The following is a 24,676-nucleotide window of genomic DNA, read 5'->3' as shown; positions in this document are numbered from 1 at the left end:
GATATCAATACAGTGCGGTGTCTTTCGTTCGGAATACATAAAATTTCTGCGATTTTTTTAAATAACAATCGCGATCATTAGTGCGGCAACTTTCGGCGCTAGAGCGTATCGAGGAAGTCTTTTATGCTATTTCGGACGTTCTACCGACAAACAGAGTGTGTGGGGCAAAAGGAAAAATAATCACGCAAGTGATTTGATAAAAATTATCGAAGTTTGTGTATTATTATTATTACTGAAAACTATATCTGATCGTAATGATGGCTGCTTTACCATCAAGGACTACATGCATAGCAACAATGTTTTTGTTTTTGACTCTTCTGGCATTACCGGCTGCTCAAGGTGTGTATATCAAGGATAAACGGAAACATCAAAACTCTGGTGAGAAAAGACGAGGAAGTAAGGAGAACCCGACTACAGAAGGTACAGTGGAAAGATCGAGCAATAAGAAGCAGCGTGAGCCTTTCCAGAGAACCATGGTAAGCTGGGGCAACTTCCCCCGGGTAACTTCCCCTCCCGATCCCCGGCCTGTGTCGGACACGTCGGAGAAGAACTTGCCAAAGTATTTACCAAAAATGCAAGATGAATTTCTTGAGCAATGATTGAAAAAAAAAGTTTTTAATTTGTAAGCTGATCATATAAACTTTTTTAGTTTATTTAAATTTCCAAATCATCCAGAATTGATGAGAGTATTTAAGCTTATTGCTCAAGGCGAGATGCCTTAGGTGATCGAGAGGTTCTCATCATGAAGCTGGCTTCATGTTCTCACCAAGCAGTTGTGATTGGTGTGAGGTCTAGCTCATTTGGTGAACACTCTGCAACAGAAGTACACTTACTGAGAGAAACTCAATTACTAAAGGGCGTTTGGGGTTCCCCACGTATGTTACATTGAATGATTTCTAAATTGCTTGCTTGTTGCCGTGTTCTCTCATGTTTTTCCGGTTGTCACTGAGATGTTTATCTATGTATGATTGGCATAGATTGCGGTTATTTTATTTTTCTTCATAACTTGATAACAATCATATTTTGTTTATATACAGTGAACAGTTGATTTCAATTCTTGGCGGTTAAATGGCCTGTAGAATCGTCTTGTAATCATGGTAATTCCAAAAGAAAGATTCCTTGTAATTATTGATAGTTGTTTCAAAGTCCGCAATAGGCATGCATGGTGTGAGGGTTCAACAAATATGAACCCATCACACCGGGTTCGTAGCTGTCATGTGTATAGAACCGGGGATGTAGAACTATAAAGGAGAAAAGAGTTGAAAACTGAAAGAACCCCAAAATGGTTCTTTCTGGCCTTTCCGGGCTGGCCTTTCCAGAGAACATATTTCAGGTCTACAATGGTTCTTTCTATAGCCTTCCCACATGTCCCAGAACCTTTTTGGTTCTAAGTTCTAAATACAATTAATACATGAAAACTCAAGATTAAGAGCTTTTTACGTTGTTTTAGGTTCTTTTTAAGCATAGATTATCATTTTTTTGACGATCTATGACTTAACCTATAGTATCTACTTAGAACCTCTTTTTTCTGAGATGCTATACTTGCCATAAAATTTGCTTATTTTCGACTGGAACCATCTAACTTCTCGCGGTATAAATAAAAAATATATATAAAAGCTAACTCTGATGAGCTTTTACTATGTTACTCTTATATTTTTATTGCGCATGCAAATGTGTATAAATAGTTCAGTTCCAATCGTGAAAACCCGGTTTAGGACCAAACACTCCAGTGTGAATTGTTTTATTTACGGATTCAGAGAATCACAGCTGTTTACTACTATTATGAGAAATTTGAGATGAACTTGTGATAGTATCTATAATATCTATAACAATAGGAAGCCGCCAATGTTATGTTTGCATTCAAAATATCACAGGTGAAGTATATTCTCGTATTTATGCTGTTAATGCATATAGCCTATGCCGCTATGCGCCCAACTTTTATGCGCGCTATCACCATCACATCACATTGAAGGTCGTATATTTTTATTATGGGATTTTTGACTCTACCAATATGTATTTAGTACGCAGTCCATAGATTTATACAGAAGAAATCTCGAGTCTGGAGCATACTAGTATATCATTTCCTCTCTCATATGAAAGGCATATCATGGGTATGATGATTGCATAGGCTTTTATGGATGTGATTTCTTTTATTGATGATGAAGCATTTGGCTTGATCTCTGCTTACTGTGGTATGTCACGATTTCATGACATGTCAGGTCTTTCTTCGTGTGTCAGAACAGTATGGCTCATCAGATGATGGGATCAACTCTTTACTCATCTGATCTGAGCTACTAGCTGTCATTGCATGGTTGTCATAATGCAGGTCCCAAATCGGTAAATAGGTCTCCCTTATATATATATGACTTATTCAATGTGATAAAGGTTTTATGAAAATGAAAAAAAAATTCTCAGTTTTTATCTTTGAGCAAACACCCTTCTGACTCGAGAAAATTCGCTGATTTACATACACCTATAAATGCATGATAATGAAAAGGAGACCTATTCATATTTGCTGAGTAAGGACCTGCACACCTGCATAGTTCTGACAAATATCATGACAATGCATTGCAACTGAAATAATATTATGTCATTATAAAAGGAAACTTTAGGGTTTAGTCTGAAACCTTTTTTTTGCCATAACTTTGAAAAAAAACAACCCGATTTTACCCAAATTGATAACACAGTATATAGCATGTATGCCCTATGACAAATCTGACGTTTTAGCATGAAGGTTGGATACCCCATACGCATTATTTCAACTTCCAAGTCAGGCTGTCGAATTTGGAAACCATTTAATAACATACGAGTCGCGTGCAGTCGATTACTTAATTAATATAGATAATCAGTCATCGATATTTAGGCCTACAAAAAGAGCTATTTGTAACATTTGATATTGAAAGCATGATTGAGCTAAATAATGAATGAACAAATTGACCTATTTTATGCTTGTTTAACAATTTGGTGGAGTATGGGCAAGGGCAAACCATTTTGTACACATGATTGTCCCTTGCAACTGCTTAGACCAGGTTAGACCCTCCCTCGGGTCCGTGGAGAACGACTGGTAATGTAGATTACATAGCATTAAAAACCAACCCAAGTGAGCGGTTAGTGTAGTGGCATCAATTTGTGTAGAAAGAGGAATTGGTTTTGGGCGCTGTGAATTGGTTTTGGGCGCTGTGTATTTAGAATCGGGGGGGGCTGAAGGACTATGACATATTTTGATAGGCTATTATGTTATTATGTAGGCCTATCGTTCCATTATCCAGGCCGGACCGAACCGAGACTGTGGGACAGTCTAAGACCAGGTCTAAATTTGATATTTTTTGTAGAAAACTCCCAAAACTTTCAGTGCTTTTCTGTATCATTATACAAAGATTCAGGTGTTCAAGCCCTCCCTAATTTGTTCAAGCAGTTTATATCCAACGGAATGTTAATACTGAATGTAAATATTAATACAATCTGTGTGTGTTTGTGTCGGTGAAGCGATTTATGTTGCGATGCATACTTTCCAACTTTTTTGTTACATTTCCTAGCTATGTACACATCGTCCACATGCAGCTCAACTTTCACCTTCAAATGATGCTGAGGTTAAGAAATACGTGGGTAGATTGTGCACATGTAAAGACAGTGCGTGTAACCCCCGGAATGTTACCAAAACACAGTTTGGATATAAGTTTAGTGCTAGTTTTAGCACGATACGAACTGTTCAAACTACATGTAGAAGCACTCCACCCTGATGTGGGAAGATTTGGTGTGAACCGAACATGCAATATGTCACACGCCTGCACGGTAGCTTGTCGGCTTTCCTTTGATCATATATCTTAATTGCTCTACCACGCCTCATTCATTTGGTGCAAACAGAAGATAACAAGATGATATATGCGCTAATTAATTTAACGTATTCAACAGTTCAAGACCGCCGAATTGCAAAATGGCATAGGCCTTCGGCGCCTAACAATTGGCGCGATGGCATAGCCAGAACTTTTTCAGAAGGGGGGGGGGCAACACAAGTTCTAAGGGGGGCAAACTTTGACGAAAATGGTCAATAACTACAAAAAAGGTCTACAAATCTTAAATATCAGGGCGGGCAGCATCTTACAGGGGTGAGGGTGGAAAGACTATATACTCAGAGCGGGTGGGGCAGCTGAACCTCCCTCCTCCCCCCCCTTGGCTACACCCAGGTGCCTATGCGCACCACTATGAAAATCTTTCCCTCACCAAACTCTGCATACAAAAATGCATGGAAATTTAGACAATGACTGGTGGGGGAAATGTGTAGTGTGACACATATTCGAACCTGGGGGAGGTAGTGTGGGTTGGTTTGGGTGGGGAAGTGCCTCCAAGATCAGGACTCAGTGGACTGAGTGGGGCCCACTATCATAGCGCATCCCAATTCTATAGTTATACCTGACACCCATATTTTTGGGCCAAACTGATAACACAAATTTGATTTTTAGTTTGTCAACTTTGTTGAGACCAATTGCCCGGCATATTTGAGATAATTTTGAAAACAAAATGACCCATATATCTTTATACCAATTTTTGTACAAAAAGCGACCCATCCTTGTATACCAGAAGGCCGAAAAAAGAGACCAAATTTACTTCCCTGATATCAGCAGAATTCAGTATCGAAGTTACGTAATGTTACTATGTCAACGGGATCACGCGCTAGAGTAATGAACCACGATCGAAATGATCACCACATAAAGTATATGGCACTCGAAGGCATACCAAAGTAGCGTGATCCGGTAACCAAGAGAATTACGTAACCACTTCGATGCTGAATAGCCGTTTGTACTGAAAAATTTTGCCAACAATCTTAGTTAAACGACGGTAGAGGGCAGCATAATAGTTTTTCGGGTGGTAGGTTTAGGCCATATTAATATAGGCTAATTATTATCCAGGCTCTGCATTGGTCTTCAAATTATACCATCAAACTGTAAAAGCAGTGTCGTATTTTTCATTGACACATTTTTTTATTCCAATAAGGTTAAATTTAAGTAGATTTGTACGACTCAATTAAATCTATATTCAGTGGGGGTTCACGAAATAATAAAAAGCTGTTAGGCCTATAGAAAGAAAACGCGGTGAAAAAAGGACGAAAGGATGGCGTAGAGAGTTTACTTACACTAGAGAAATCACTTAAAAAGTTGCGAAATGGATCTTCTAAAGTGAAGATATTTCATTTCACCGCGTTGGCCTACATCTGCGTGCTTTTTAATATCATGCTTACTTAATACGAAGACAAAAACTCTGAAGTATAAAAGCGTTGTTTTCTCATCCATTGTCTTGTTATATGCGCGGTATGTATGGGTTTACGTTTTCTCCCTCGGCCCTGGTAATGGCAGTGAATGATCCCTGCATATGAACTTCGGCTTCCCTTTCTTACTTAGCTTTCATTCTTTCCCTTCGTTCTGTTTATTTTAATTGCTCTTTGGTGGTAGGGATGGATGGAACAAATTTGCACCTCATAGCCCCCAAGACGACGCCATTGGGTCTCATTTCGTATACTTTTTGTCTTCGGGGATTTTAAATTTTTTATGACTTCCAAAATATAAAAAACCGGTTGAAAGTATTGCGCTTCTCTCTACGGAGATCCATTTTGTTATTTTAACTAAAAAAAGAAGTGTGAAATTTAAGAGTTGCAAAAGCGGCGTGATTAAACGATATAAAGAAAGTAACACCCGTGTTTCCGATAATTTGGAGTAGAGCACATTGTTCGTTATTGCACCCCTGAGTACCTATGAACTTTTAGTGAGATACGTTGAAAAGCTTTTCATGTTTTTTCTTACCGTTGTTTCTTGTAACCAAAAATGCCAGGTTTTTAATCACTAGCCAATTGGGGAGTATTGGGTTTATAAGGTTTGCATTCCGTGTATGCAAATATTTGAGGAATAAAAGTAATGGTTTACCACAAAAAAACGTGAGTATGATACGAAGTAAGGATATGAAAATAAGAGACATTTGAATGATACAATGACATAGTAATACTAAAAGTAATTATTGCCTAATAGTTATAATTTGCGATCTAGCCCTACATGATTTTACTGGATTATTTTATAGGAATAAAAATCGTTTCTGGGGTTAGTTTTGTTGGACAGTTTTTATTCCGAAGGGTCGTTTGTCCGAATACCCTTTTCTATGGAAGGTCAATAGTTCATTTAATCCAGAAGGTTTTGAGTCAATGCAACCGTTTCCGAAATAATTTCTCCGAAAGTTCCTTACTCCGAAAGATTTTTTTTTAATTCCGAAAGGTCATTGATCCAAAAATGGTATGGGCCATTACTACAAAAGACTTTGTATTATATTTTGATCATTACGAATCTGTAGACATAATCAGGGTCTTCAAAATGACATATTTTCAGAGAAAAGATCATTCGGAGCAAAAACATTTTTTGAACAAAAACAAACTTGTCATTTTTGGAGCAATGACCGCTTGGAATAATAACCAAAATGTTCAGTTGCATAATGTTTTTAAAAGAGCCCTCAAATTGTTCACCATCCCACAGCTATATATCTGTATACAACTTTTACAAGATAACTGTCAGTTAATCTTTTACAAGATAACTGTCAGTGTAATGATTATAAGTTTTCTATTGACCATCACCTATTCAGAATGCCTACCAAATTGTCTTTTTGAATAAAAATTAATAAACAAAATCAAAGTGCACCGATTTTTATTATCGGAAAAGACGTAGCACAAACATGCTGTATGTATATTTGAAGACCACAATGGATTTGATTTGTTACACAGATGTGATTTTCGTGTAAAACATCTGCACATGGAGTTTATGACCTCTTACGAATCCAACATTCACGCAAAATTTATGTTTATTGCACAATATGTTACACTGTTTGGTTTATGAAACAGAACATGAACAATGAAAACGTTCTTATTATTTAGGCCTGAGGTAATTCATTTGTCCTGTGTAATTAATGGCTCTTTGTTTGATTAGACTTATAGCATTGACTAACTAGTCATTGTTAGGGTTGAGTCATACTCCATATTCGACGTGACGTTTACCAATGCAACAAGTATATTACGTTATTCGATCTATTTACATTCATTTTTATATTCTAAAGAATGTTTGACGACGACAAATTAATGGTATTTGATGGCGAATATCTTGTGGAAATACATGTATAGGCCTATATCCACGAAATTACGTCAACAAACATTAGCTATATAATATATAAAGTTAAACCGAGTGGAAATATGCCTATGGAATAGGCATAACGAATATGCAAAGTTGCATCGAATATTCGACATCGGATAAAAAGTGTGAATCGGGCCTTATATCGAATATTCGACATGATGATGCAGTATGCATCTTATCGCAGTGGTGCAGGCGTTCATGCATCTACAGTCTGGTCTGTGATCACTGATAATTGATTTATTCTACTACTGGTTGCTACACTATGGAGAAGTGAAGATGGCAACCATCCAAACCTCCAGAGAATAGTGAAAACTTAGAAAGGTGTCGGCTAGACAATCCTGAAAGACAAGTCACCGGGGACAGACCCTCGCTCATAATAGTGGCTGGCTTTGACATTGGTGATGAACTGTACAATGACAGCAATAATTTCACGCTTCATCAAAATCTGTCGGGATTACAGGGAGGGCTGATGACAGAAATATCGCTCCCTCTCTCCAAGTTCTAGGGTCTGTGTTCTCTCGTACGCTGATGACGGTAGATAGCAACCACAGTGGATAGCAAGGCTCGTATTTTCTGTCGCTTTGTGATATCGTTTTTGGCACGGGCATATTTCTGAAAGCGCAGGCAGGGGACATATCTGTTCGCTACATCAAACTTACCGCCCGACCCAGGAGTATTTACTTTCCAATTAAGACAATAATGACACCACTCTGAGGTCATTTGTCAAGAGTCTTATTGCTTTAGGGGCCCGCAATGGATAATGCAGGTTGAAAATGAAGAAGACGAAGTCTCCGGTCCCAGCCTAGCCCCCTCCCAGTCTTTGAGTTTACCACCCCCACCCTGACAAAACCATTCTGGGCATACGCTCCCTGGTCTTAGAAAATGGGCGCTCTCTTCGGTTGTCCCCCATGCAGGAGACACCTTTAAATGTTCTTTAATGATCATGTTTCCATATATGAACTTTTTGGGTTCTTGTACATTAAAAGAACCCTCGAAGAACCATTTTATTATGAAAATGCGCTCTGCGGGACAAAAAAATTACACCTTTTTCCTTGATCCATCCCGGGCTGCCATCATGGTTTGATGCATTCACATTTATGCGAGTTATGATTCTTGATGCTATTTATCATGCATTGGCCTTTATGCATCGGCTGCACAGCATGTTATCGATAATAACTCGCCTTTCTCAAACTCGCACATTTTTAATATGGTGAAGGAGGCTCAAAACTTTGGCAGTATACGGAAAAGTTGGCACATATCTATAAGATTTATAGTAGACCTAAACCCCCGGATTTAACTATAGACATTAACATTATCATTCGGATACGATTATCATGAAATTATACGAAATCCATTCCTTAACAATACTCTTCAACTTCCAGCAGCAGAATCGAAGGGTTGTAAGTAGAGTGTAATAAAAATTCTTTTAAAAAGGGATGTACCGGCAAAGGATGAATTACAATGAGTAACATCAGATTTCTTTTTATATAAATACATGGTAAAGATTTATGGTTTGGGGTCGAAAAATCCATTTGCTGCGATTCTCTCAAATAGTTCTATAAAGAACCAAAAAGGTTCTGTAAAGGTCGTAAAGAACCATTTTGGGGTTCCTGGAATTACCTATACACACTAAAAACTACGGGGTTATATTTTCCGTGGTCATTTTGAATTGACCACGTTTGGGGTTGTTTTGACCCCGTAAGGGGGTTGTACTGTTTTAATTTGACCACATTCACGAGGTCATTTTAACCACGACGAACGTGGTCAAAAACTTCGGGGTCATTTTGCCGATACTGTCGCGCATTGATATCAGTTTCAATGTTCAGCTTTGAAAATCTCAATTCATAAATGAGTTTAAACATGAGCTGCAATTAATGTTTTTTGATTATTAAATATAGCTAATTTTTTGACCGACGTTGCCCAATTTTACAACTTTAAAATGACTTGCATTTCGGAACTATTTGCACGTACGGTGTGCATTGGCTTCCCGCGTCACATCAGCGCCATATTTGTTCTGATTGTGCAGCTCAGCGGATTGTCGTGTGTCTGCATGATGGAATATGAAAAGTTACTTGGGAAAGTGGGACTGCAAGGATGCAAGGATAGACCCTTGTCTATGAACGCAGATTCGGACAATTTCATGCTGTCGTGGCCGGATGTCTTGTCTGCAGTTGTTATAAGCTTACATCAATGATATCATGTAAGCTTATATGTGTGAATTGTCATGAGGCGTGTCAGTGTGATACACAGATGCATTTAGGCCTATGTATAAATTTGCTGCTTATGTAATGCTAGTGTGCAGAGACACACTTATGTCCTGGTGGGACCAGCAATACCATCCATCGCATCATACTAAAAAATCCAAACAACCCCTAAATGTGGTTATTGAGTAACCCTATTATAAGCAACCCTTTCAAATGGGTCATTTCATTTGACCCCGAAATGTATTTATATTTTGACCCCAAAGGGGATACATTTTGACCAAAAAACGTGGTCATTGAAATGACCACAGCCAATGGTGTCAATATTGAATAACCCAAATAAGGCAACCCTTTTTAAATTGACCCCGAAATATGGTAATATTTTGACCCCAATGGGGTTACTATTTGACCCAAATACGTAGTCATTGCAATGACCCTGATCAATGGGGTCAAAATGACCCCGTCCGTGGTATGGTGTTTAGTTGATAACTATGCTGGGGTCAAAAATGACCCCGTTTGGGTCATTTTTTGACCCCGTAGTTTTAAGTGTGTAGAATTTCTTAAATAGTCTCTTTATTTTCGCTGTATAAATTATGCCTTCTTGCAATAAATTATTACCAAGGTCTAGTTCTTCGTTCAAATTCAATATCTGACATGGTCATAATAGGCCTAAGCACACATGGACCATTTAAGTGTTTGCGTTATGTCTAATTAATTAACCCCAAATATTTCCGTTTTTAATAATAATTGAATGTGCAAACCGACATATTTGGTAATATTGCATGGACCGCCGGCTAAGGAGTTGTCCCGGAAAATATTTAAAATGTCATCGTCAAAAAAATTAACAAGCAATGACTAAGTCCCTCCTGTCCAATCGACCCCATGTCAAACACCCGTCAATTTTTCATTAGTGTCATTACAGGTCACACCGCGGTATCACTATACGCGCCAAAATGACATCATCCCAGTGGCATAGTTCAGTGAACTCCATTCAGCAAGCATTGCTCAAAAGTTGACGGAGTATAAGTTTTTGAACCCATAATTATTTAGAGGGGGTTTATGTGTGCAAACAAGCATAGGTATAGGGCTGTAAGGAACTGCATCGAGACAGATGAGGTTGAGGTCATAGTGGAAACGGGAGTGGAAGGCTCAGCGTCCATGTTTGTCCCTCATTTAATTGTCAATCCGATCGGACCACAAAACTTAACATTAAATAACATTCATGTGATTTGTACTTCTCGTCACATGAGTCAATTCAATAGCTGCATGACCACTAAAATAATTATGAAGTTTGGACCTTCGGTTTTCAGGTCCAACGCTCTGTGCTAGACTGATCGGTCAGCTCCGGACTCGGAAAGCGGAGCAGATGCTTTTCGATTCATCTGCAAATTACATCAATAATAATAGGCATATTAATGTTGTGTATATAACAACTTTTAAACATGTTCGCGATGAAGGGTACTTTGAAGAGGAGAAGCAATTTTCACGCGTACGTGGAATACCGATATCACAATTAATTTCCAACGGTGTACTATTATAATAACCGTGACTTCCAAGTCAGCATGTTATATCAACAAGCTCAAAAAAGTTCGGCATTTTTGCTTTGTGAAGGAAAGTAAATACTTAAGAAATCGTTAGCGCCATCCGTCAGAGTCTCTTTCCGTCAAATGGGGTTTGCACCACGCTCGATATGTTAAAGACTAATTGCTAATCAATTGCCCCTGTTGTGGCTAATAGTCCCGACGGATGGTCACAGCGAGAAGCGTTTAGTTTTCATTAGTCAAATTGGTTTAGTGGCCGTTCTCCTGCCGTTCAGAACACCTCTCACTAAGATCTCAAACATCGACTGCTCAGTGCCAGAAGTGGGTAAGTGCAATAGCTGCCATGTGTACAGCTGATTGTGTCGAGGAACACAATATACTGCAAATTGCAAAGATGTTCACAGGGCAGCTATATTGCACTTACCCACTTCTGGAACTGACATGTTCATCTGTTAGTGCACGGTTCTTTAATAACCCCAATAGACTTAGCCTATAAATATGCATGATAGCATGACCTTGTATGTTGGGTACAAAAACTCATGCTCCAAAAAGTAAGGTCAACTTTAGAGCTTACTGAATGTATATAGGTTATTGAACTTTGTCATTGGATATGATATTGGCTCCCAGTGTCGGAGTCTCGAATACCGTGTTCATGATCAATATAATAGAATTGACTAGAAGATTTTGAACCAATGGAAGATATTGGCCGTGCACAGACATGCAAGTAGACGTAGTGCTTGAACGTTGAATCACCATGATACGACCAGAGATCATTTAATGACAGGATGTCTTTAGACTTCATTCGTGGTTTTATTTTCGGATAATGACATCATTAGGCTTTCTCTTTTCTTGGTCCAACTCATTTGCCTACAACTTCAAGAGTTAGTTGTTGCTCTATCATGTCTTGACTCTTGACCTATCAGGTATTTAGTTGAACAAGATCCTCCGACCATGCACTCTTAGAATAAGGTTCAACTTAGAACCTTTTTGTTCTGTATACGGAATCCTCCCTCAAAATGGTTCTAGAAAGAACAATTTTCCCAACTAATGGTTGTAAATGTAGTAGGACCACAAAAGATCTATCAACTCTTTGGGTTCCGCTTTTTTGTTTTATTATAACCTTTAACAATGGTTCTTTATCAAGGGACTATTTCAAAGGGCCCTCTACGGAACCTAAAATGGTTCTCAAACCCACTGATAAAAATGGTTCTTTACAGAACCAGAGAAGCTGATAGAACTTTTTTTGGTTCCTAAGTATAAATATGGCATAACTATTTCCCGAACTATTTTGGGAGAGGATTTCGTGCTGGACAAAAAAGGTTATTTAAGTCGAACCGTTTTTTTCTAAGAGTGATATATGAATGCCCTTTTTTCATCAAATTTTGCTCCCTTTATGTGCCCCTCACCCTTTTTGGACCTCCTCCCTCCCTTTATGGAAAATTCGTGGCTATTCGTCACTGCCCAAACCACTGGAAGCAACTCCACATGTTTTGCTTGCCATCCGCTAAGCGTGGCTGAGTCGTATTACAGGTGCTATCACAGTCTTCATCAATACCACGATCAGGGGAAACTTTATTCGATCTCTCTACACGCACCCCGCCCTATAATTACCCCATTGCGTATATTTGATGAATTTAAATTAATTGCAGGTCATGTTCCTGTAATCTATCACTTTTCCTTTTTTAATTTAACACGTGTAATAAGTTAAGTTAACCCGACATCAAGTGTCATCAGAACAGACAACTCAAGTTGACTCACTCCCGTGGTCTAAACTAAACAACGCCGCGGCTTTGATCTTATACGATATGTTGTTCTCAGAATGAAGCTGTAGAAATATCAGGCATCTTCCACGTTCCTCAAAATGTTCAAGTTCTTAAGTGTACGTCATCAAGGGCGGCGTGACTGAAAGGCATTATATATTTTGTTTGTTTTTGTATTATAAAGAAGAACAACTTTATATTGTTAATAGAAATGAACTTAAATTTGGAAAGGAATCTGCACACCCGGCGGGTACACTATAGTACGAAAGTGGAATCCCTCAGTCGCTAATGCAAGCGCTGTAAAAATATATATATAGGGCTATTGCTTTCAAAGTGGGCACCCTGCTAGCTGAAATAGCTGATGTACGAGAAAGGACAGGCCATGTTTTGATTGGCTTTAAAAATACCAAGAGACTAGTACAAAAATGACCCGTTGCATATTTTTGTGTCTTCACGTACATAGCTGAACGATTCAACTATCCAGTTCAGAATGTACTAAATGCGCCTTAAGGTAACGTCATTTTAGCATAACAAGAGCGACTGCCACAGCTATCATGATGGTTGAACTTGAAATAGCCCTTGCCTGATTTTTACGACTGGCTCTCGAAGTCTATGTTAGAGTGTGACTAGACTGAAAAAAGAAAAGGGTGATAAAATAATTTTAAAAAAAATACATGATCACATAATCTCTTCGTGGTAGAATTGCAGGATTGAAATTATTGCTTATTTAAATCCGGCAAATCAGCGATTGCGCTGCACCAGATTTTATTTTCTACATGATAGTGTGGAATTTTTGGATCTGTATAATTATAATCAGGGATGTGAGAGTATTTTGTATTCTATTTTTGATAGCACATTTCAAGCTAGCAGGTATTTCACTATGTTTATACACATCAAACATGTCACAAACGCCCTGACAGTGTCTCGCTACATGTTTTTTGACAGATCATAAATCGTTGTCGTATTTACGACTGTTTCGGAAGCGTAAAACCTATTTTATTGGATGTTGATGTCAAGGTTTGGAGGAACCCTCGTGGTATAAAAGGTCGTCATGTTCAAGGGAATGATTTGATGGCTGAGGTATTTTAAACATTCATAATGGTTATGTTAGCATTGGCAATGAAAATGTCACGTGAACGCCCAGGAACAAAATCGTAAAAATTGGTATTAAAACAACATAGGATATACTATAATGACTTCTATGAAATGATTCATGAACTTGGCTTAAATGGCTTAAGGAGGGGTTTCTTTGTGTATTGAATTGCCGCAACAAGTGTGTTATGGTAATTTTTGGTATGGTTATGGTTAAACTGTTGGTGTAAAGATCTATAGGAGCAAGTCGCGTCGTGGAGGCCATTTTATGAGCTGCATGCTCCTTCCACTTGATACCGCCTTTCACACCATGTTCACACATTTTGGTCGATCCTTCATGTAATTATTTCGTGTAAGCTAATCCTAACCCTAATCCTAACCTTAAACTAACCCTAACCCTAATTTCGTGTAAAATTACATGAAGGAATAACCCACAGGTTATAGCTGCATTGTTGGTGCCTTCATGTAATTTTACACGAAATTATGGTTAGGCTTAAAGCTTAGGGTTAGGATCAGCTTACACGAAATAATTACATGAAGGATCAAAAAAATTTTTCTCCAGTGGGATGGAGGTAAAATGATGATTGAAACCCACTCATTTTGGTTTGGGGAAAATTAAATGGCTATACGATGGCTCATTTACGATTCACAGCAGAAAGAAGAAAGAATTTGACAGAAAGAGGACCTTAGCCAAATGCTATTTGTTTATTAAAGGTGCATTGTAACTCGAATGATGAGGCATTTATATTGGGGTGGACAAATTACCATTGGACCGTCTCTTGATGGTGAACAACGCGAATGCTTAAACTGGTGTATACGGTCTAATACGTTGACCGGTGTTGTCCTGGGGTTGACCCATAGCCGTGAAGTCATGACATAACATCTGGACATAACATCCGCTCTATATCTGATTCAGCCTGACTGAATCCACTGTATAGCAGACATTATTGTAACGCAAGACAATTGCGATGATTCCCTGCCGTGATCATGCTATGATTTAACCAAATGATTTGACTGATTTCTTTGATCAAATTTCTTTCAGTTTGAATTTTGACCAATTTTCTGATATTGCGGTTTGCCGCATGGTTCGTGTAAACAACAGCTAACAACTCAACTCTCCAATACATTAGGGCCATTCATTAGCGTGTGTGCCTGTGTATAGCCTACACACCGTGTATGCCTAGGCATAATTGTGTACAATTTGGTGATGGACTGATGGTGACTGAAGATGCAAGCCTAATAGCATACGGATGTTTATGTATTAATAATCAGCAGTGGCTTGGGAAGATTTTTAACATGGGGGAGCGGGGTTGACAAAATGAGCATTTCATAAAAAAATCCGAAATGTATCTATTTATTTATACTTATAGTATTCGGACTAGAGAACCTTCGGAAAAGCGAACTTAATTTGGCTTCAGCGACCCTTCGGACCAGAGAGAAGTCACGTCGTCAATCTGTATGAAGACTTCGGAGAGTTATGTAGTTATACCGATTTCTGAGTGTCTGCGCACGAACAGACGCAGCTGAAATTGAAGTTTTGGTCGGTGTTGACCATACCATAAATGACCAACAGTGACCATGGTGACTGTCGTAGTGCGACCATGGCTATATGTGTGACCAACATCATCCCATCATTATTTATGCGCTCTAATGCCATTTTCTCGAGAAGATTTTATGAAGTTCATGGGCATATGACCATGGCTGGGGTATGGCAAATAGCATTTTCAAATATTAATATAAACCTTGTCGATTTATCCAAATAGATCAAGGGCTTATGAGATTCCCACCCATACGGATTAAGTACAAGGCTTGGATTTAAAGTCATGGCCATAAATATAGGACTGAATTGCACACTGGTTTCAAAATCCGAATTGAAATTAAAAATATTTGACCCATTTTGGGCAACCTATTCTGTTCCATCCATTAGCAATCCGATGGCTATTTGGGTCTCTTGTCGTCAATTTCTGTTGCTTTTACTATTTAAATTGACACGTTAGTCCAATTTTATTTGACTTCCGGTTTCTTCACTGAACATGATTACCGTAAAAACTCGATAGTTATGCTTAATATTAAACGTTAATGGGGGTTGAGATTGAGACACACATTTGCAGGTTTACTTGTTCGTATATAACTATTACCGGTATATGTGTTTCGATCATTTGCTCAAGACCCTTTACACTTTTGTGGCCTCCCCCGGCACGGATGGGGTGCTTCATGTTTGCATGTTTTAAAAGCGCTCGATAGTCAAATAGTAAGCACATATGCTAACTATCGAGGTTTTACGGTATACGTTAACGAATAGCCTCAACAATGTTATGTTGAACTGAACATGTCAAACATTAATAGTGCCATACGTTTATTTCAGTGATATTTCTTAGAAAGAAGACATCACAATCGCATACTGCTAACACCTTAGCTTCAAGTTGATAAGTAATTTATCTTTTTTATCATGCCGACTAGGAAATTCCAGGCGATTACGGTATTATATACGTACTGTCCCGCATAGATGTCTTCTGTGTTCAAATTTATAATATCTATATTAATAATTGAATCTGGCATATAGAGTTAACAGCTGCTAGTGCCAGTTTCTTTATGTTGGATCCTCTGAGCCGCTTGTATTATACAAACAGTCTTTTAACACGTGTAGAACCCTATATCCTTTCCATATGAGATTCGGTCGACCTGCATATTGTCAACTTACAAGGAGTGCAAGTGCACTCAATTCAAGGAAAGCAACACTACGGCTGTCAGTTTCCAGTGATTATGGACAACTGCCACCACATTTATGCAACATTATAAGATCAGGGAAGATCCACCTACAGTTTATGGGTAAAGTGATGATGATATTGATGTCGATGATGATCATGATGTCAGATAAATAAAAAATAAAGTATTGGCTAGTAGTGTTGTACCATTCTTAAATAGCCTATAATGTTCCCGAATCCTGATCACTTCAGATGATACGCCGAAAAACAAAGAAATAAGATCTAGATCGTCCCAATTCTGCATGGGCTCATCAGAGAGAGGCTGCGGAGCCAACGGAGGCCGACCGGCAATGCGCGCGGCCACAAAGCGGCCTGAGGGACGGTCTGTCAAATCAGCACCGAGCCGGTGTTAGTCCCGAATATTAAACCTTAGGTGTTTTAACGTTCATGAAGGCTTCTGGGCCCGGCTTCTGGGACGTAGATTCCAAACCGTTCTTTCCTCTATGATTGAAACGTCTATGGTGGTATATGAAAGTCCCAATTGCATATGTACTAATCACCCTAATTTTCATAGTGATGATATGTGCTCAAGGCGTAAGAGGCCCCTAGAGCATGGACAATTACTACCAAAAGACAGTGCCGAAAAAGTATGGCTGGCCAGCTGGGTCAAAATCATGAATAAATGGTACTTTGCCCGCGGGGTACTTTGATAAATATGGTTATGTTAGAATTGGCTTTCTATCAAATGTCATTTAGTATCTGTGTTCAGTCAATTTGAATTTGAATTACATTGTATAGCCTATTCCTAGTAAATTAGTAAAATAATAGTCTTTTTTTTTTTCTAAGAAGTCATTGGAGCCAGACTGGTCAACATCATTTTGTGGGCATATAGCCTATTAAGTATTCTAGACCATGAAGAAGAGCAGCTCGGCAAATATTGTATCGGCAAAATGGTAATCGTCACTAGGCGTGTTGCCAAATTGGACTTTGATGAAACACCTTCCCGCATGATGAGTGGTACTACGTGGGGACCTATTTTTTCATTATGTACCCACCCTTAGGGTACAACCATGAAGTGTTCAGTGAAAGTGGAATGCAATTGTGAAATAATGTACTTAAAGTACTGCGAGGGTGATCTAAAGTAGTGGTTTTTGTCGAAACTACAGGGTTTTAGCATGCTTATTGGATGAACGCAGCGGAAATATAAACTGTGCACGCGCCAGGGAAAAATCCACAAGCCTGCGGCAAAGGGACAACGCGGTTCACGTCCTGAACTCAAAAGACACACCGTCTGTTATCCCTACTCAACTCTTTTAAAAACAGATCAGGAACCCTCAGAAAGCCTAGGAAAACAATTTAATACAGGCAGGAGAGTAGTGCTTTGACTGGAGTTTTTGCGAAGATAAACATTGAAGACCAGAGTAGCGACCCCGTTTAAAGTAAGATCAAAGCGCGCGCTAAGATCCAAACCTTAAGAGTCCCTCTTGAGAGTAAGGCATTGTGTGCATTGGAAGGTGTACTTTGTTGACTTGAAAGGAGGGCTTAAAACAACCTTAAATATTATGGAAAATGAAAATAATCTGGCTCTTTGGAAATGGAGGGAAAACGCGTCTGAATAGTTCGTTGGTTTTTAAAAAGCTGAATACTTTCCTGTCGATGTACCGCGTTCACACAGTCGGTCCTTAATCACAGTAAGCACATCCGACAGACATAATCTGAATTGTTGAACAGAAACACTGCTTGTAAAATGAATGTAGTATCAAGAAAGACGATTACAGAATGATAAGTAGGGCCTATATAAATGCGACCAGAAAAACACTTTACCGATGAATGACCTCATTTGTATCTATTTTATCAACACCGTTTTGCCGCCACTCTTTATACCGTAAAAGTTGGCCGAAAGTCTGTCGCTAAGTCATGTAAGCATATCTGTTGACCAATTTACACTCCATGCATACTTTATTGCGGGAAGTACAAAGTGAGAAGGAATAGATCATGAGATCACACGTCTAATAACTGATCTGGCTTGTTTGGTTGGTGGAATTGTTTTTCAAGAAAAAGCAAATTATGAAATTATGTTTCGCTAGATTTACGTTGATGAAGGCAGATTGATCCATCGCCGACTGTAGGACTCACCACTATTTTAGTATATTTTTTTAGGGGCCGGGAAGTATTTTTAGTAAAAAAAATCACCCATCCAGCTCTGTATATAGGTATTTTAAAAATTGGAATTAAAAAAAGAAATTTCACCTGACCCAAACTCCATGCCCCTTAAAAATCCAGTGGTGCGCCCCATACACATTATAATGATTATATATAAAGTTAGGTGCATGCACTGTCGGAATAGATTGCAAGAAAACTAATTATTAAAGATGCGTTGACTTGAGACTTTGGATTTGATTCTATCAGAGAAGGTCTTACATCAGATTGTCCAACTTTTTGTTATTAAACCTTGTAGTGGCTGACGCATATATGATATATATTTGAGACTGAAATAAGGAACCTCACCCCTTATAACTATAAAATGCATGGATTTCAAATTGTCAATACATTTGAAACAATATTCACTCATAAACCAAAACGTCAAGTTATAGAAGATACATTCCTATACGCAAGATATACACTCCCATATACTTTATGTACTCTTTAACAAAAGTTCGAAGTAGAACATATATTAACTGTCCTGTAACTGGAACCTTAGTAGTTATACACTTTAACTAAAAAGCTAGAAAGGACCATTTTGTGGTTCTTGCGATTTCCTAGAACCCATGCATGTGTCCTGTACCAGAACATTTATTCAACGATATACTATTAAAAAACAAACAAGACAAAACACATAATTATGTTAAGGTGTATGTTTTTTTATATTTTTAAATATTGCAGTAGTATTCATCTTCTTTTCGATGTTCTCTTTTAATTTTACACATGCAGGTCCTGTGCAATGACGATGATGAATGTGGCCGCAAGTATTTCTGTCACGGTGGCGAGGGACACAAGTCGTGTCTTCCTTGCAGAAAATCACGGCGACGATGCAATAGGGACGGTATGTGTTGCGCGGGGAGAGTTTGTATGGAGGGGAAATGTGTAGCGGCTGAGATGAGGTACGAGGCATCATATCATACGAGATGGCAGTCGGTTGATAGTGGGGAAGAAAGCATATCACAACATACCAAGGATAACATCAGGAAAAGTAAGTTATTACAGATCCAATAGAGCATAATACCATTACAAATACACTTAATTCAAAAACAGCAGAGCAACACTTACTTGAACACTTCTATGACTAAGGTTTGTATACAGTGGAGGTATAGGGGTGTTAATTTATAAACACTGAACAATATGAAAATATATGAAAACAAGATAGTGTTAAAAGTGTGCTTTTTAACATTATTTTGTATAAATAATAACATAAACATCTTCATAATTTCACGCGTTTTAGTGTTAATAACTACACCCCTATACCTTCACTGTAAAAACCTTAGCCATTAAAGTGTTCAAGTGTTTATTAAGTGTTGCTCTGCTGTTTTTGCAGTGTATATATTATTTGCGATGGCAAACTTAGTGAAAAAATATGTTTATTCATAATATCATTACCTTTTTTCGTTATAATAAGCATATCTCAAAAAAAGTTATAACACCAATCCACTCATACCGTAATCTATTATGTTGCAAACGGCACACAAAAACTAATATTTATTAGAAAAACTGAGAGGATCATTCTAACAGTAGTTTGAATAAGGAGGCCAGAGATACAACCTTGTATGAATTACGTAATCATGGTTATCACCTATTTGTCTCTGCTCTCATGATTTCAGCACGAATTATGACAGCAGAGACAATGTTATTCTAATCATCTTTATGTAATGTGGACGTGTGCGTGCCTCTGCTCATTCTATTCAAAACACTGTGGATTTTGTCCTGTTGGTGATATAAAATGCAACATGATTGACATCGCCGGCCAGGCCAATTCAAGATGAAAGATTGAATCTATGTGACAATGTTTGACAAGTTTTAAGAGCAGTATTTAGGCATATATAGATAAATGGGTTTGTATAGTATTAATATTATTACTACTACAGCATAATTTATAGTGTGTCATGTATGTCAAGTTGTCAGTATGCTATGGATTACTCACCAATATAACATTATTATGTCACTGTGTATGATAGGAAACATGCAACAAATCATTCAATAGGAACGATTTAATTCCATTAAAAGATGAACTTGAAAAAGGAGAAATACATAGATTCTGCAGGCCATGTTTGAAGCTGTATGTTTTGTCATATCCGATATGTTTCCGTTGTAGAAGATTAGCTGCACGCAAAAGTATAATGGCACAAAATGCTAGGATGGGAAACACAAAATGCTATCATATTTCCGTGACTATTTTCTTCTATCCCAGGAATTATCCTTTTGATAGAAAAGTAAACGAACATATAGGAAATAGGGTCTAAATATATGTTGTTTTAACATGATTAACAATAATTGGTAAAGACAATCCTGATAGGCTAAACATGTATCGCTTATGGACACTGTGCTGAAAGCTAAAGCATTTGCTTTAAATATAGTCGTGTAGCAACATCAGCCGACCTTATCAAAATGATTGGTAGGTCTACGATAGATATATGGACTGGATTGACCAATCAAAATGCAACATTAATACACTTATTTCTATATTTATTATGAAGTTAGACTTTATAAAACATTCAAGAGGATAAAATGTTAAATATTTGGCAAAAGTTTGCTCAATAAATATTGAAACTGATCACCAATAAATTTTGATACGGCCTGTATGAAAAAAAGAAAATAGGTAAAAATACTTGAAAGATTATCACTAGCAGAACAGAAGTTAGAATATTAAAGAAAACATACATTTCCTATACATTGCATGAAGAAATGCTGGATTCATACTTTTGTTATTCGGGTCGAATGTTCGATATAAATAGTATTTTGTATTCATTTCAAGTAATTGTATATAATCTGACGAATGTTTGCTGACGAAAGAATAATTCGACGTCCAATATTTTTGTGGCCACTGCATTCGATGTGAAATGTAATCGATTTTTCGTCTTCAAACATTCCTTAGAAGATGTTCGAAGTCTAATAAAATGTGAGAGCTGACATATTATGAATTCTTTTTGACCATTTTTAGTTGACTTTGTTTACATACCGTAACTTAATTCCTTCTATAATCGTATCATTTCAGGGCGTGAGGGTGAAACCTGTTCGACAGAAGACTCTTGCGATGAAGGTCTTTGCTGCGCTCAGCACTTCTGGAACCGTATCTGCAAGCGGATCTTAGAAGAAGGCGATGTTTGTACCAAAAAGAGAGATCGTCTCACTAGCATTTTCCAAAGATGTCATTGCGGGAAAGGCTTAGGCTGCAAAAGAGATGTTGATTCCGCTGTAAGGGTCTTCTCGTGCCAAGTGGTAAAAGATCATTCTTCAAAAAAGAAAGGAAGCTCAAAAGAGATAACGACTGGGAGAGTAGACAATGAGTCGTCTGTGTTCGAAGAAGAAGCGCGGATAGGGGTAGCATGGGATACGTCAAGAGAACAATCAGATCTTAATAATGGAATATTTTATAATGAGGATCAAAGAACTGAGGTTAGACACACAGACATTGAGACTCAAGATATCAAAATCTTATGATGAGGTCGTTATTTATATATAAAGACATTTTCTAAGCTATTATTTTTATATCGTCAGTTCTGCAAATATCAGCATTATCACTGGGACGCTTTTTTGTATTATGTGTATGACGACGAGTCGAACAAGTTACAAAGTTGCCACTATCACTGGGCATCACTTCTAAGTTATCATCATGTATTCACATTGTATAAACCACCACGTATTTATTTATAGTAAACAAGAATGTCACGGAGGAGTCCGTCGTTGACACTAAGCATGAGATACATGACATTTGGACTTCCAAAGCGGAAGACTTGGACAGCGCAGTCTAGAGTTCTTGAGTCATCTCACCCGGGCATCATACTTTCCTACTTTCTTACGGGAGTTTCTTCACTTACTGTGTTCTTGTATTCATATATGACACAAATCTACGTTGAATGTTGGATGTCACTTCTGGATTACTTTTTGGTTTCTAAAATAATTCAGTTAAGTCAGGTTTAATGTGAGAGTCTCAGTAAATCTATAGTTGGAATTAAGAGTTTAACATTAAGTCGTTATTATTTTGTTATTCAATAATTCATTTTTCTCTTCTCTTCTCTTCTCTTCTCTTCTCTTCTCTTCTCTTCTCTTCTCTTCTCTTCTCTTCTCTTCTCTTCTCTTCTCTTCTCTTCTCTTCTCTTCTCTTCTCGTCTTGTCTCTTCTCGTGCCTATTCCTTTTCTTTTCTTTTCTTTTCTTTTATTTCTTTCTTTCTTTCTTTCTTTTTTTTTTCTTCTTTTTTCTTCTTTTCTTTTCTTCTTCTTTTCTTTGCTTTTCTTTGCTTTGCTTTTCTTTCCAATATGTTAACGATAATCATCTTCAGTTTGTAGTTTCAACATACGCATAATCCCTTTGAGACAAACTTATATATCTTTTGGTGTTTTGTCTGTTTGCGTGTGCAGCAGAAATAATGATTGCATAACAATTACAAAAAGAAGTATGGTATATGAGAAACTGACCAGAAACATGATAAAATATGGAAAGATACATCATTTTGGTTTGAAGAAATGCTCGAGTTGAGAGTACAATGATTGTTTGCTTCCTTTTAGCAACCACTGAGGGAGGTCAAGCAACTTCCATGTTCAAGTGTTAACAGATTCCATTTGTTTATTATGAAATCCACAAGTAAAGTGTCTTTGAAATGCATGCCTACTTCAGGGTTTATATCCGACCTTTCAATCATTCAATGTTAATTAGGAATCAGTTCAATATTTCATCATGTATTCGAGCTGTTTGATTCTGATTGATTCTGAAGCGAAATAAACGTAATTTATGTTGAATTTTCTTTTCCGTTAATTTTTGAACAGTGCACATTGAACCAAGATTCCCGTCATTCTACATGTTCTAACAGAGCCGTTAGAAGAAATGGTAATATAATATGACTCAAATGTTACTAAACGACGTTTAAATTTGATTTTTACGCGGGAATCCATAATTATAGAAGTTGATATTATTTACATATACGTGGACAAGAAAAAGTACTTAAGTCCAGAAGAGACATTTATTGTGAACATCACAATGTATCGATTAAATAGTGGAAAGATGTTACGTTGTGCTTTTCAATTGGTGGCATCGTTTTTGCAAAAGAAAAACAAACAAACAGTGTTTTCTTGCAAGAATTTGGATGATGATATAACTAAACAGTGCAGTGATATGCTGATAAATGATGACATTAGCCACAACGGTTAAGTTCTTAAAAAACACTGATTTTAAGGATTTAACCTATAGTAAAGCGAGATTGCTGAGTATTTTAGTGTTTATATATATATTGCTATACCAAACATATTGTATAAAGTATTACCTAATGTATATTTTGACTATAAACTATTCAATGTTTAGATTGAACAGGTACTAAATCATGAGAGTGAAAGAGATTATTGTTTTAAACCAAAATACTTGTTGAGTTGTGTTGCAAACCAGTATTTGTCTATATTGAAATAGTTTAACCATTGATGAAGTTATGTATTTGTATAATGTTTCAAAATTACTCTGAGTTAAAATCGCCGTGGAGTTAATTTTACTATACTACCATTACCAAAATGCGCGGTGCGGGATCATTATGTTTGCGTGTCCCGAAACCCGAAAGGCGCGGTGCACCAATTATTGACGGGATCATTATGTTTGTGTGTCCCGAAACCCGATGCAAATCGTGTTAAAGTTCGGCATACAGTTATATAACTTCATCATGGTTTACATTATAATATCATATATAAAAATTGGTGCCGTTGACAAAACAAGCCTATAATCATGTTATAAGTATTGATTCATATGATTTTTTCCATGTATATTTGAAATCACAAACGATGGACAAGATTATGAAATCATGTTAAGAAATCATTACAAGTTTAAAAATTGACAATAGATGTATTCTTGCGAAAGTATGAAACGAAGACAGGGACTTGCTCTTTTCAAAATTTAACATGTCAAAGAACTATTTAGATGATAATATGCACATGTAGTACGCATTGCATTCAACGAAAGTTATTCAAATTAATTTTGAAAAACAGAAAATATATGATCTGAGTCATCTTCTGGGTAATGTAGTTATC

General features: G+C 37.4%; 1 protein-coding gene across 1 annotated transcript; it reads left to right on the top strand.

Moving 5' to 3' along the window:
• LOC140172166 (dickkopf-related protein 2-like) lies at positions 1–22,790 on the top strand. The gene is made up of 3 exons (XM_072195494.1): positions 1–476; positions 19,391–19,649; positions 21,666–22,790. The coding sequence occupies exons 1-3, from the start codon at positions 255–257 to the stop codon at positions 22,109–22,111; spliced, it is 927 nt and encodes a 308-aa protein (XP_072051595.1). The 5' UTR covers positions 1–254; the 3' UTR covers positions 22,112–22,790.
• The last annotated feature ends 1,886 nt before the right edge of the window (positions 22,791–24,676 follow it).

The sequence above is a fragment of the Amphiura filiformis genome, chromosome 15 (genome assembly GCF_039555335.1).
Source record: "Amphiura filiformis chromosome 15, Afil_fr2py, whole genome shotgun sequence".
Classification (NCBI taxonomy): Eukaryota; Metazoa; Echinodermata; class Ophiuroidea; order Amphilepidida; family Amphiuridae; genus Amphiura; species Amphiura filiformis.
The sequence above is the reverse complement of the archived record's forward strand: the minus strand, read 5'-3'. Positions and strand labels throughout refer to the sequence as shown.